Source organism: Monodon monoceros, unplaced genomic scaffold, assembly GCF_005190385.1.
Source record: "Monodon monoceros isolate NGI ecotype Baffin Bay Population unplaced genomic scaffold, NGI_Narwhal_1 Super_Scaffold_13, whole genome shotgun sequence".
Classification (NCBI taxonomy): Eukaryota; Metazoa; Chordata; class Mammalia; order Artiodactyla; family Monodontidae; genus Monodon; species Monodon monoceros.
Window position 1 is genome coordinate 45,294,603 of NW_021703769.1, and position 15,139 is coordinate 45,309,741.

Here is a 15,139-nt window from a genome sequence, read left to right on the forward strand (position 1 = left end):
TAAAATTCATTTTATTAATAGTGATTTTCAATGTTTTGTCGAAAGTACACTTCTTCCAAATGGAGATGATTGAATTCTCCTGTTGATTGGTCGTTTTCAGACGCTCATAGTGGCCTGGATCCGTGCAAACCTCTGCGTGTACATCTCTCGGGAGCTCTGGGACGACTTCCTTGGGGTGCTGTCCTCCCTCACAGACTGGGAAGAACTCATCCACGAGTGGGCCAGCATCATGGACTCCTTGACGGTGGTGCTTGCCAGGACCGTGTACGGAGTTGAGATGACAAACCTACCTCTGGACAAATTAAGTGAACAGAAGGAGAAGAAGCAGCGAGGCAAAGGTATTGCTGCCTGGCTGGGTGGCACCGGGCGTCTGAGTCTGGGGAGGAGTGTGTATTAAACAGCAGGCAGTCGACGCATGGGATTTCATAGTCAGCTGAACCAGCTGTACGGACAGTATCTTTTTTTTTTTTTTGTGGTACGCGGGCCTCTCACTGCTGTGGCCTCTTCCGTTGCGGAGCACAGGCTCCAGACGTGCAGGCTCAGCGGCCATGGCTCACGGGCCCAGCTGCTCCGCAGCATGTGGGATCTTCCCGGACCAGGGCACGAACCTGTGTCCCATGCATCGGCAGGCGGACTCTCAACCGCTGCGCCACCAGGGAAGCCCCGGACAGTATCTTTTAACGGTGGTGTTCAATCGCGTCTCCTAGCACTGTGTCCCCTTAGTGAGGATGATGGACAGGCTGGGAAGAAGGAAGAAGGAGGATTGGGAACAGTAGTGATAGCAGCGGGGGCCGGGTGCACCTTCTCTGCCTTCACCCTCAGGGGAGCCTGTGATGTCCGTGTCACTCTCCCCACATCACAGACCAAGAAACTCAAGGACAGAGTCCACAGGGATTGGCTCACTCGGGGTCACACAGCTAAGAAGCGGTAAAGCCGGAAATCAAAGCCAGGCAAGTCCCACTCAAGGCGCCCCACTATTTATCATCTGTTCTGCTGCGCCCCACCCCCGGGAAGGTGGAGAAGTTCTGAATGCTTCACATGGAGTCATTCTGGCTTTTTTGTGTTTCTGGGTGAAAATTGTTGTGAGACCTGGAGTCAGATCAAGGCGGGAAACCTCAGTACTGGTCTCTGTTGGGGATGACACTCTGCAGCCCGTCTTCATTACTGTTTTTAAGGCTGTGACGCAGTCCTTGGATTAGTTCCCTGTGCTCCAGCTTATTGTGTAAAGATTTTGAGGCCGCTCATAGAAATACACATAATACAATGGATAAAATACATAAGGACACTGGGGCGGAATGAACAGGGGTGGAGCTTCAGGCATGGATAAAATGGCAGGATGCACAGTGAAGAGCCTCGGTGCTGCTGGGGAGGCAGGAAGGGGGCCACCGCAGATTCAACTCTGATCATCACAGAGTAACACGGGAGAATCAAAAGGTGTAAACAAGCTAGTTGCTTGGCTTGTCGTGGTCCTGGGACCTGTGAGGAATTTTTCCTCCAGAGACTTACAAAAAGCATGTTACTTGCTGTGGTCAACTACAACCTCGACAGTGGTCTTAGTGTAGATGGTGTCAGTTAGCTTTGCTGTGTGACAAAGCACCCCAAAATATAGCGACTTCAAATAACTCCATTTATTCAGATCATGATTTTATGGGTTGGCAGTTGTGTTGGCCTCACAGATGCGTTCGCAGTCAGCAGGGCTGTGACATGCTCAGCGAGCGGCAGCTCCACTGCCAGGGGTTAGCCAGCTGTCGGCTGCGCAGTAGAGGTGACGGGGCCGTACATATTTCATCACCCAGCAGGCTAGCTCAGGCTGTTCACCTAATGGCTTAGGGTTCCAGGAGCAGGGGAGGACACACTCAGATTTTCAGGTACATTTCAAATCTCTGCTTGCTCATTTCTGCAACCAAAAGTCATGTGCTGAAGCCCAGAGTTAATGTGGGAGAGGATGACGGAGGATGTGGATACGGGGAAGTGTGAACCAATTATGGTTAGTTAACTGCAGAGCCATCTAGTTAATGTGACTGATTCCTAGAATGTCTTCATTGCAGTCTGCGAGTGGCTTGCCAAGGCACCGATTAGTAAGAGCAAGTCAGTGAGAAACCAAAACTAACTAGTTGAAGTGTGGGGCATTCCAGTGGAATTGTCTAATCCCAGTTTAGATTTAGACTGTCTAATGCAACGTTCTCACATACTTTAGCAGAAGATCCTTTTTTCTCCCTAGTTGAAGTTGTAAGGAGCCTCTTCCTAAAAAAATATGTTAGATGGAGATTTGGGATTGAAGTCAGGGCAGGGAGCCCAGAGCCTGAGCCCTGGGCCTCTGTAGTGTCCTCCGTAGCAGCTCTGGGGGCCTCTCTGTAAACCCAGAGTCTGGGAGGGTCTAGGTGCTTCCAGCCAGGAACTTGGCTCCCTGGACTGTGGCTCTCAGTCCAGAAGAGTCTACCTGACTGGGGCACCTTTCAGGATGGAGGGGAGTGGCTGAGACAGAAAGTAAGGACTTTCTCAAACTAACCATGTTCCCTGCCTCCTGGAATTCTTATAATCCACCCTCCCCTTCAGCCCCCAAAATATTCTCTTCCCTCCCACTATGCGAACACAGATTCATAGGGAGAGATGGGCTTGTCTTAGGAAGGTAAACAACTTCAAAAAATGCTATTTTCAGGAAAGATACAGAACAAATTTTACTATTTAATTAATGACCATGGCAAATATTTCTGATTTATTTATTATATTGCCTTATTCTTAAAACACATTTAAATATCCATTATAGAAATACTTGCTGTACAAGCACTAGATTTGTGGAAACAAAGTACACTCTCAGAAGAATCTGGGTGTGACAGCGAGCCACAGGTGGCAGCCACCAGCCACATCGTACATGTGCAGAAACCTCTAAGTGCCTCATTCTCTTTTCTTCTGTCTTTCTTTTGATCCTTGACCACTTACTTAAAATACTTGTCCAGAGCAGTATGAGAGGAGAAAAAAGGTGATTCACAGATCTGCAGTATTTTACTATTTGGAGCTTCGCTTAAAATAGGATTTTGTATTGTTTGTAGAATTTCATTAACTTTGCTTATTTGAGTATAATTAGAGTTTATGGGCATAAATTTTCTTTCAGGGATTCATGGAGAGGTTGGCGTCTACAGGATGGAATACTGTTCTAAAATCAGGATCTCTAATTTACTGGTTTATAGAAGCAGTTTTTGGAGTATCCTGGGAGCAGTGGTGTAACTTCCTTTGACACTGTTCTTATGTTGAGGAAGATTTATTAATGTCTTTTTGTATATTGGAATGAGTACTGTGAAGATACGTGAATTTTCATGAGACCGTTGAAGATGCTTGAAAAATACTTTGGCAACAGGAATTTTCAGATTCCTGATGTATGAATAACTCCCTAAATTGTAATATAAGGAAGTGGCACCGAATCTGCTGACTTACATACATCATTCTATGTATGACCTTTGCTGAGCAGCACAGGCTATGAAAGAAATAATAATGAATTCAGTCTCTGGATTATTTTTCTTGTCTCGTAGGCTGTGTTCCAGATTCTCAGAAAGGAACCACCACGGGGAGATCCTTTTCTCTGAGCTGGCGGAGCCACCCCGATGTGGCCGAGCCCATGAGATTTAGGAGTGCCACCACATCCGGGGCGCCGGGAGTTGAGAAAGCGAGAAACGTCGTCCGCCAGAAAGCAACCGGTAAGCACGTGTTCTAGTATTTCTCAAAGGAATGGATTTATAAGAATCAAATGTTTTTAAAGTTTTAAAGTTCCACTCAGAACTTAAAACACCAGGCCTTTTATTAACTGAGATGTCTCTGTATCTTTTCAACTTTCTGTCTAACTACTTTCCGAATCAGTTTGTGACATTTATTTCTAAATCCTTCATTGTGAAAAAGAACTTGAGATGTTAATATTGAGTGAGATATTTGTGCAAAAGAGAGAAAATAGATGTTTTGTTTGACCCTTGAAGAAAATAGATTCTTAGTAATCACGCAACCAGTTGCATTGTTGTTGCTGTTGAACAATGCTGATCTGAAGAGAGGGTGGAAACTTATTCCAGCAAAGAAAAGGAGAATAAGGGCTTAGTTTTCAGGACTGGAAGGAGACATTTACATTTTTTGCTTCTTTGGAAAATGGAGCTTTACATGCCTGTAGATGTTGACCTTACAGGCTGTTAGAATTAACAAGAACTTGACAGGGAACCTCCAGTTAATCAAACTGTTGCTACAGTTTACTCTTAAAAAGAGAGAACTCTTTAATAAGTAAGCTTGTATACAGTTTTTAATAAGAACAAATAAAGCCCCGAACCTTCCCAGTGACTTTGAGGCTGTAACTTAAGTTTAAAACAGAGTCCTATGAGTTTTTCTCAGATTCCTGTAGTTTTTCACATCAATAATACCATGCAATTGTAATTGATATTCAGCATGTTGACCGCAGAGAGAAGGTCACGTTTCCTCCGGTCATAAATCAAGGATTCACGGACACTCACCATTTTTTCCAATGCTTAGTAAAGGCTTACTACAGACGGCTTAGAATCCTGTTGGAGTTTTAATGAAAACATATTACGCCTCAACCCTAACTCCTCCTTGTTTTCACCATAGTATTTGTTTGTCCTTGTCACCTTATTTATACCCTCCTTCTTGCTTCCTCCTCTCCCTGAGGAGAGACCTAGTTTCTGGTAACAGGCAGCTTTGGGGGAGGCTTATTCACGCATTTCCTTTCTCATGCCAGCTCCCAAAATACCTTTCTTCCATCACTGGATCCTTAAAAGGGATCAGAAGAGAAGTTTGTGACAAAGGTGGCATCATGCCTGAGCTGCCCAGACTTCCTGCTGCCCCTCACAACCCCTGAATTACAGAGGTGATAAAAGTGTTCATTCAAAGCACTTTTTAAAATTTTATTCTCACATTTTAACGAGCAGCAAATGATTGTATATTGCATGTTCCATATGCCACTACTTGGCCAAAACACAGCCATAGGAGAGATTGCATCTTCCTTTTTCAAGAGGTATTCTAGACCAGCAATACGGTAGAGGCGCCAGTAGGTTTTAGAAAATCTTCTGTGCCTTTATGCCCGTGCGGTTCTGTTTATCAGTGTTCTCAGGGACCTGAAAAGTCATACAAAGCTAAGAGCTTTTATTGGGTTGGCCAAAAAGTAACATCTTACAGAAAAACCCAAATGAAGTTTTTGGCCAACCCAATACAAAGTCATGTAAAGGTCCTTGTAGAGTATGTCACTTCAACACCATAAACCTGGCCTTTGCAGGATTCATTCAGTTAAAAACACTTGGAAGCATAACCTTTAAAAGAGAATGAAGATGAGAGCTGTTGAGTAGGACAGATCTATTATCTTCATGTATTCTACACACATACATGTATGGATACGTATATATTCCTATTTTATATTTTTTAATATTATAGAATATTATGACTCTTGTTGCCTGTGAAAACAATGGTTTTTGAATATTTTATTATATCATGCTGTTTTATAAATGTAATCTACATAGACTACATGAGCTTTTACTCACTTCTATTATTTTTACATATTTTTAGCCTTTTAAGAAGGCCCAGAACATTTTTATGGTAGATTTTGGTTGTGTAGAGGCCACCTTTTAATGAGAGAACAGGAAGCAGCTCATGACATTAGTTTGTGCACTGTTATCATGAAGATTTTTTATTATGGAAGACCCATTTGAAAGTGACTTTTTTTTCTAATCTCAGTAAGAGAATATTTTAAGATTATTCTATTATAATTTGCCCCACAGACTACACTTAGACTGAGAAACTGTCAGTGATGGTGGCAAGAGGGAAATATAAAATCAGCAATTGTGGAGTAGGGGAGTGACAATTAATTTAACAGAGAATGTACTCGTTTGCACCTTAAAAGGACTGGCAGGGGGAGTCTTAAGAATGACAGAGTCAGCCTCCATTTCTGAGTATGAATGATGCTAAAACTTTACATGTCTAAAGTGAATGGTTAAAGCAAGTCAATTAATTTTCACACAAAATAATCTATATTTTATTATCTCTAAAATATCTAGTGATCAATTTTGGAAAAATGCACAATTATTTGAATTATAAGAGGAAAACCTTTTTCCTTTTTCTTTTTTTTTTTTTTTTTTGCGGTACACGGGCCTCTCACTCCCGCTGTGGAGCACAGGCTCCGGACGTGCAGGCCCAGTGGCCATGGTCCATGGGCCCAGCCGCTCCGCGGCATGTGGGATCCTCCTGGACCGGGGCACGAACCCGTGTCCCCTGCATCGGCAGGCGAACTCCCAACCACTGCGCCACCAGGAAAGCCCAAGAGGAAAACGTTTTAAAAGCAACACTCAAATGAAATGTCCCTGACATTGAGCATTAGACAAATCTTTTAGGAAATTTGAAGTCAGTCAGTTTGATGTTTACACAGAAGTCGTTTTCACCTAAATAGTATCTTATATGTTTGTGATTATGCTGTAATCACTTCTGCAGACAGTTCTGTAGAGCTGGGAATTCTGATACAGAGTGGGGGAAGACAGGAAAGTAAAAAGTTTGTTTTGCCTTTTGCAAATGTGTCACTACCGTTTGTAGTTGTATTCCGTTAATGTTAAATAAAATCATGTGAAAATAGTACAGCAAGTAAACCTCCATATTTTTGTTTTAAGGATAAAACTGGTTTTACTGATGGTGGTTTCATATGTATGAGGCCTACTCTCTTCCTGTGTCCATCCATTTTCTCAAATGGTTTTGACTAGCAGTACATAGAAACTTAAGAACACCATAAATTTTGTACTAAGAAACTGTGGATTTAATAAGCCCGAAATGTGATTCAAAAGGATGGGTTTCATGGAGATTTTTTTACCTTTTTCCCAAATATCAGACCCTTGAATGTTCAGCTTGACTCTTACGTGTTCTGGAGCTTTCAGGCTCTTCAGTTTACTAAGCGATGTGCTTCTGAATGCAGTCATCTCTCAGTAAACCAAGTTTTGAATTATTGATTATTTATGAAACCATTTTAATCTTAGGTTAGATTTTCCGTCCCTCACCGTGGCCTTTTTTTTTTTACTCTTTTTTTTTTCGGTACGTGGGCCTTTCACTGCCGTGGCCTCTCCCGTTGCGGAGCACAGGCTCCAGACGTGCAGGCTCAGCGGCCATGGCTCACGGGCCCAGCCGCTCCCCGGCATGTGGGATCCTCCCGGACCGGGGTACGAACCCGCGTCCCCTGCATCGGCAGGCAGACTCTCAACCACTGCGCCACCAGGGAAGCCCCTCACCATGGCCTTTTTGTTTGGACCCATTAGGAAGAGAAAACTGGTTGTAATGTCTGCCCAAGTAAACAAACAAGCTAAATGTGAATCTGATACACAGCAGAAAAAAAGGAAAGGCTCAACATACAAAGCATTATAAAATGAGATTGATTATTTGTGAAAGGCCTGTGCTCCCATGCCATCAGAATGACTGAAAGTTGGCTGTATTTAGAGACTATCATTAAATACTGTGCTTTGTGCTAACTTCCTTCAAAGTTTGAAATGACCTCCTTTGAATATTTAAAGAGAGACCAGAAAAATAATAATAATGAAAAGGAAGTGAAAGATCCTGCGGTTCTTCTGACATGATTGTTGCTTTATCTCTCCTGGAAGCTAAGCGAAGCCAGTCTGTCAGCAGCTGTGCCCACCTCTCTGAGGCTTTGCCCGCCACTAAAAGCGTCCCGCTTCTCCTCCACACCGTGAGCGCTCTCTTCCCTGGTCTATCTTACACCTCTTGCTCTCACAGGCTGTCAGGTACTGTAATGCTGTCTCATGTGGCACCCCCACGTCCCTGGGCTGCTCCCGCTCGCCTCTGCGCCTGGCTTCCTTTGTTAATTTCCCCACGTGACGCATGCCTACCTGGCCATTGCACTTTGCCTTTATTTTCAACGAATATCAATTGTTTCTATGCAGTTAAGATGCTTAGTAGCAATTGGATAGTCAGGCAGAATTTCTGTAACACCACTGGTCTTTGCATTCCCAGCTGAGCACGATAGTTTTTACGAGGGGAGAACAGCGATGCCTGCCTCGTGTGCCTTCAACAGGGAACCAACAGAGAGGAAGGAAGTCTTCATAAAATTCTGCAACAGTTACGAGTGTGCCAATGTTAGCATGTTTGCTGGGCCTCCCCCGCAAAATGAATAAACTGGAAAAATTCTGCAGGCTAGACTTCCTTGGAGTTAGTAAATCATGTAATAATTCATGTTTAAAGTAATGATCAGTTTATACAGATTCATACTGATTATTGAGCTTAGAGTCAAAAAAAATGATAAAAATGGCTAATTTCCAAAACAAAGAAATGTTATTCCTGGCCTTCAGCCAGTTAAAATTGAGTTTAGCTACCTATTGTTTATATACAGAGCACTTTCTGGTTTATTAAGATGTTACAGCACCAGAAGAAATTTTTGGCATGGACACCTCAACAAAAGGATTTACTTTGCTCTACAGTGAATAATTAGGTCTATGTCTACTTATTTTTCAATGATCCTAAAATGAACTGAATCTTCTTGCTAAAGCGGGAAATATTTCCATGTTCTTTTTATTTTCCAAAAGATGGTATTATAGACTAGTACTTATTTAATACTGGAGATAGCTTACTTGTGGCACTAAATCATGTCATACTGTGGTTTAGCAAAGCAAAATTAGCTTCATTCCCCTGGTGAGAATCTAAAATATCATATTATTTAATTTCTAGAATATGAGGGAAGACTAAGAACTGTGTTTCTCAGAAAGCTCTTTTTCCCTAGTAAATACTGAAGTTGGAAAATAGTAAGAATGGTACAGGAGAAGATGGCCACCAGTCAGTTAAATTACCAATGAACATTAACTGCTTCATAATTTGGTTTTCCAAAAAATACTCCTGCCTGGAGATGATTAATAAAGTATTTAAAATACTTTGGCTTTCTATTTGGCTGATATACATCCATAAGGAACTTTTTGCATGGTGAAAAGTTTTCTTTCTTCACAACCCACTTTTTCCCATTTTGTTTAAGTTTTTTTAACTAGTTTGTCCAGAATGTGTTCTCACAAGAAATCTTTTCCTGTTAGTAATTTCATTTTGGAAGCTTTTTTCTCATTCATTATTATATTTTAGTTTACTCGGATTCTTGATTCCTATATTTACATACACAGTTCCAACAGAAGCAGAATAGGATTTAGAGCAGGGGTTCTCAACTGGGGATGATTTGCCCCCCGGGGAACATGTGGCAATGTCTGGAGACATCTGTGGTTGTCACAGCTGGGGTCGTGCCACCGGCGTCCAGTGGATGGATGCTGCTAACCATCCTACAGTGGAGAAGACAGCCGCCACAGAGAACCGTCTGACCCAAAATATCAGTGATGCTGAGGTTTGAGAGACCCCGACTTAGCGTGGAGTGAAGCAGGCCATGTTTGGTCCGTGCTTTCCGGCCTCTGCCATCCTCACTACTGGTTTTACAGCACAAAGGGTGAAGGGACCTAGCACTATGGTGACTTTGAGGACGATCTGCTGATCTGTTTCATCTGAAAACCACAGTCGCAAGCTCCTCCCTCATCTGAAGCCATTTCTTCTTTACCAGAAAAGTGAGCCACGGTCCCATGTAACTGTCCTATCAAGAGTCTGGGCCCAGAGTGATGCACGTCAGTCCCCAGTCTGAGATTGTGCTTCTGCCACTGACTGGCACAGGAGAGAATTAAACGTCTGTTCCAGTTTGAATTCTGGTGTTGGCATATCTTGCTAACCTTTTGCTGAATACAGACGCAGTAGGCATACATCGCATGTGCATGATACACAGGCAATTTTAATGTTGACCTTCTGGACACACGCTCTTTACTAGAAGGTGATTGCTAATTTTGTTTTCATTTAAGTTAACATTTCTTGGTTTTGTTCCTTGTCTATATGATTATTCAACCCACCAAAATTGTTTTAATAACCGAAACTACAGAGAGTTACTTACCTTCACCCACTACGATGTCTTATTCTGATCCCTTTGGGCTCTCTGTTTGGTGGCAGCAGAACTTTGGGACAGTCACAACCACCTGTATTCCGTTAATTAGTATGAATAGCTGCGTAAACGAACATGTGGGGGTGGAACTGGCAGTTTCAGTGATTTCCTTTTTTTCTCCTTTGTGGAGACAATTCTTTCTAGCTGTTTTGCAATTTTAACTGCTTTTATGTTGGGACATTTATCAATCTGTAGCACTTACAGGCCATGCAGATGGTAGATTTTATTTTTCTTTGGGGAATATTGTAATAGTAGTAATTAGAGGATCAGTGATCTTCCCTCATTCCAAAAGAGGCTTAACGGGACCTGATTGAAAGTCTCACTTTGCGGCGTCCGCATCTGGGTCTCTGGCTTCCAGGTAGCGCCCAGTTATCAGGATGTGCTTGTGGGCAGGGTTCGGGCTGATTCACCTGTGGTCCTCGTGGGACACGTCAAGATGTTGAGTTGATTTATGTCTCTTGTGCTTTTCATAGGGTCAGCTTGGTTTGTGCACAGTGCTTTAAAAGTTAGGAAATGGCACAATTAATTTTGCTTGTGCAACCTCATATGAGGGGTAAATGGAACCCAGAATTTTGGTGATTGAAGAATGAGTCTCAGTATGTTTAATAAGATGGATTAAGGAAGGCTTAGATTAAAGAGTGAATGAAATTTCTTTTGAAAAGTAGTCAGATTCTTGAATAAATAGAAGTTTCTGAAGAGTTTACACACTTAATTTAATCATGCCAATTCTTCTCTCAGTGTGGGAAAAAATGAAATTAATCCTTATTCGATCATTTTTCTGGTGCTTTGAATGAGCTTTAGAAAGCAATGATTTAGTAATGGTGTTGGTGTTGTGTAACGTACACTATCAAGAAGCCAGAAAGTTGGTGCTTTCAGAGTTTGGGTTATTGGATTAGCTCTGCTTGAGAGAAAGTAAATGATTCGGTGAATCTGACATAGAATTCAGCTCTTTGAAGTGATTCAAATTGTGTGATAGTCAAAACAGAGAATGCATTAGACCTCCCAAAATTTATAACGCAATTTTTATATAACCTAGACTGTCCTTTTTATATTTTGCATATCAGATAATCCTCTACCTTGATATTTGCATATCAGTATTAAATGGTTTTAATCTGTTATGAAAGAGCATTTGCTACAGCTGATCCTGTAGAAGGGGTGCAGCCTTAACAAAAATAAAAAGCCAGCAGAGGGAGCTCGAGAACTGTTTAAAAAAGAAAGAGGAAAAAGGTATTAAGAAAATGTTTCTGATATTCATTTGTTCATCTATACAAAACAAATCTTGAGTATATACTTAGTACAAAGTATGAGAAAAGGCCAAAAAGTGTACATATATATAACTTGTGGGATAAGGAGAATTTATATCCTTTTTTTTCACACTCTGTCAACATAACAGCCAAGTACAGGGACAGCTCAGGGCACCGTCCCCACACAGCCTGACAGATCCCTGGACCCATGATTCTCCCCTTCCCTCCCACTCTTCTCGGCGGTTCCCGTCCCACCTCTTCCCATGGTTTCTTCAGGCTTGGACTTCCTCCATCTGAGAAGGCCCTACCAACAGGTTTACAAAAACAGAGCATTAAAGCCACATCAGGCCAGCCTGTTGGGAAGGCAGACCAGCTGGCCATGGCAGGCTCTTCGTCTGTCTGTTGTCTGAGGACCAGTGGGGACACTCGAGTTTGGAAGCCGTGGTCCTGTGGCTCTGTTGCATCCCACCAGATGGCGTCGTTCTTTATCTTGAAAATGATGCTGCCACTGTTGGCCGCGCTCTTATTTGTTTCTGCTCAGAGGCCAGAAATCAACATCTACCAGTTCTTGGCATCACGTTTAAGGGAATAAAACCCAGTCTTCCCACTGTCCATAAAGACCAGCGGGTGCCAATTATCTTTTAGAGACGTAGGAAGCTCTTGGGCTCCCTCTGCTGACCTGCTGACTGGGATTTACAAGCAGGTTCATTAACAAGTAGAAACCCTTCCCAGAAGGTGTCAGTATCTTGCATAACTAGAATAAACAATGAAAGAAGACAGTGGGAAGGATGGTCCGCGGGGTCATCTGGCTTCTGTTGCCTGCTGCTGAGGAGCCTGGGAGTAGAGCCGAGGGGGCTGGTTTCTGCTCCGGGATGCTGGGCGGAGCATCCCAGAGCACTTAGGATGTCCGGTGTTTCTCGTGGCTGTTCAGGAGCAGGGAAGAGCAGAGACAGCCTGGAAAGACGAGGCTGTAATGGGTCTGTCTGCTCCTGCCACCTTCCCTTACTCTGCTTGTCCCCTAAGCCCAGCTTCCCATCAGTATCTGAATGGAGAATGTGGCCCAGGACTTTGCATTATAAGCGAGGGATCACACACATCTCACGGTTTTGAGGCCGGGTAACTTGTATCAGTGTACTTAGAAAATGGAGCTTTTATGTGGATAGTAAAAATAAAAGCAGCAGTCCTTTGGTGAAATCCTCCGTGTTATATTTAGAACCTTCCTACATACACCTTCCTGGTTGGGGCCGACCAGCCATTTTGGATTGTGGCTCTGGTGAAAGGGTTACACAGAATGGGGGCACCTTGGTGGCGAGTTGCATTTCAGGTGAGGAAGCAGGTGACACTTCCAGGTAAGGCTGAATTTTGATGAGTCCCTTTTTAAAAGGACTGAAACTTCAGCTAATGAAAATTTGGGGAAAATCTGGGTGTAGAGTTCCGTGACTGCACGGGGGAGTGTGGAGCCTGGGGCACAGGCAGCGGTGGGGGTCACACGCAAGGACCACGTGGCAAGTCCTACAGGAGGGGTGCCTAGGCGGCCCGGGGGAGGTCAGCCTCAAGGGGGGAGCTGCAGGGGCTGTGTGGGCAGGGCCTGCTCACGACTAAAGTGAGGGAGAGCTCCTGGTGGGGGATCAAGCCTGTGGGGTGACCTCTAGGGGCCCTGGAGTGCAAGCCTGACGGACAGTGATGGGGGCCTGGGGCCTCCGCAGGAGGAGTGGCGCGGTCGCATCTCTCTTGTAGCGGGACCTCTCTGAGGCCACAAGTTAGGGGTCTGATGGTAATGCCAGAGCAGAGGGATGATAGAACTCCGGAGCTGCAGAGAGGTGGTGCACCTTGGGTTGTCTTTGGAGGTTAAAATGAACTGTGAAGTTTAGAAACGAGCTCGGAGGCACTTCCCTTCTTTAGGGGAATATGGTTCATAGATATCCTAGCTGGGATTACCCAGTGGTCAGTGCTCAGCTGTGGTTTTCTATTTTATGACATATATTTATTGATTCTCTAAAAACACCAATGGGTCGTTTTTGTACTTTAGTGATTAATTCAACCTTGCATTTGGTGAAATGTCATTAAATAATTATAGTATTTTATTTTAGACAGTTGTACATTTATCTCTTAAAAAGAATAATCAAGTTGAAATTCCCATTTCTTTTTAGCTTCCTTTAGGGTGTGTGTGTGTGTGTGTGTGTGTGTGTGTGTGTGCGCGCGTGCGCGTGTGTGCGCGTGATGTCCCACTCTTGCACATGTAAGTGACCTTCCCTCACATCTCCCGGATCCCTCTTCCCTTGACATGCCTGTCCCTGAAACTCCAGTGACTTTCACAGTTCTCAACCATTCTGCTCGCTCTCCCTTCTTGTTTTCTTCACTTTGATTGAAAGAAAATGCTTTGTAGAACTTAAAAAGCAGATGTACACTTGGAGTGGAATATTACTGTTAACAAGTGTAGAAAACTTTATGATGTGAAAGACAGTGATCTTACTGCACAATTTTTGTGGAAAAAAATAGTATCTAAAACTATGATTTTGAGAATCAGTTGTTTTAAGTAGTGAAATTATTTTTAAAAATCTTGAAATACATCCCTGCATGTTCTGTGTCAATGCCCACAGAAGTAGAAGAATGCCCGCAGCCGGAAAATGCAGCTGCAGCCGAATCCGGCCCCCTGGCAGCAGCCGAGCAGCAGCCAATGGTTCGGAGCAGCAGCAGCCCTGACGTCACGGAGCCACTGTGCTCAGAGGCCCCTCCGGGTACCAGCAGCTTCCCTTACTCACACGGGACCGTAGATTCTGGCCGGGAAGGGGCTGCATGTCGTGTGGCTTTCTACATTTATCCTAACTCTACTCTATTTATTTCAAGGGAATTTATAAGTTGATTTGCAAGGATGTGATTTCTGGCAATGAAATATTTTAACTACTTATTTTAATCTATTTATCCAAATTATGTGTGTGTGTGTGTGTGTGTGTGTGTGTGTGTACTTTTTTCAAGTGTGGCATGTTTGAGGACTAGAAAAAAGTCCAGAGTGGCTGGAGTGGGTGGGAGGTAGAGAATGTTCACCACGGGTGAGGGAGGGCAGCAAGTTAGGGCGGAGGCAGGGAGGAGAGGTGTGAGGGGTGAGGAAAGGGCTGCGAGGAGAAACGTCGACAGTGAGAATGGAAGGCTGACCAGACTCGTGAAGAAGTTTATTAGCAGCGTGCAGAGTCTGCTGAGGTTGAACATAATAACTTGTAGTAGCATTAACCCACACAGTTTCTCCAACAGCTTTTAGCAGCAACTGGTGTGGAGGGCAAAGAGGCAGATGGTTAGACCTGTAAACAGTGACTAATGTATTTTACAGTGAAAGCACATGTTTAAACGTATCTTGCAACAGTGAACACACTTATTTAGTTTCATGGGTTGGAGAAGAAATCAACCCAGCCATCCCCTAGTCCTTAATGTCAGGGTCATGCCAGCCTCGTCAAATGCGTAGGAAGTATCCCCTCTTAGAAATCCTCTTGAGATAAGAAAATACGATAAAAATAATTTGAGAAATGTATTATCTGAAAGATTTTCTCTTCTCCAAAAGTCTTTGTGTAAGATCATTATGACTTTTTTTTCCCCCTTAAATACTTGGTAGAATCCATCGGTTGCTTGGAGTTTTCTTCTAGGAAGATTTTAAAGTACTATTCAAATTTTTAAATCACTATGACTATTCATATTTTCTTTTTCCTGTTTTCTTTTGGATAAGTTGTGTTTTTTTCCTAGGAATTTGTTCAATTCGTGTATTTTTTTTTTCAAATTTATTGGCCCCAGACTACTCATAGAATGTGATCTTTTAAATTACCTTTTGCAGGCTTGGTGGTGATATTCCCTTTTTTATTACTGACACTGGTTATTTCTCTCGCCAGCAATGCTGAGCCACCTCACTGCTTCCTTTCCCCTTCAG

The 15,139-nt window shown here is 43.2% G+C and overlaps 1 protein-coding gene across 6 annotated transcripts in view; it reads left to right on the forward strand.

Moving 5' to 3' along the window:
* Positions 1–15,139, forward strand: part of RALGAPA2 (Ral GTPase activating protein catalytic alpha subunit 2) — a 283,235-nt gene that overhangs the window by 96,311 nt on the left and 171,785 nt on the right. For 4 of the 6 annotated variants that reach the window (XM_029222062.1, XM_029222065.1, XM_029222064.1 and 1 more), the window contains 3 exons: positions 101–338; positions 3,528–3,692; positions 13,827–13,964. In XM_029222062.1, coding sequence (XP_029077895.1) covers positions 101–338; positions 3,528–3,692; positions 13,827–13,964 — 541 coding nt within the window. The remainder of the gene's footprint in view (positions 1–100; positions 339–3,527; positions 3,693–13,826; positions 13,965–15,139) is intronic. The other 2 variants (XM_029222063.1, XM_029222066.1) reach the window with 2 other exon arrangements.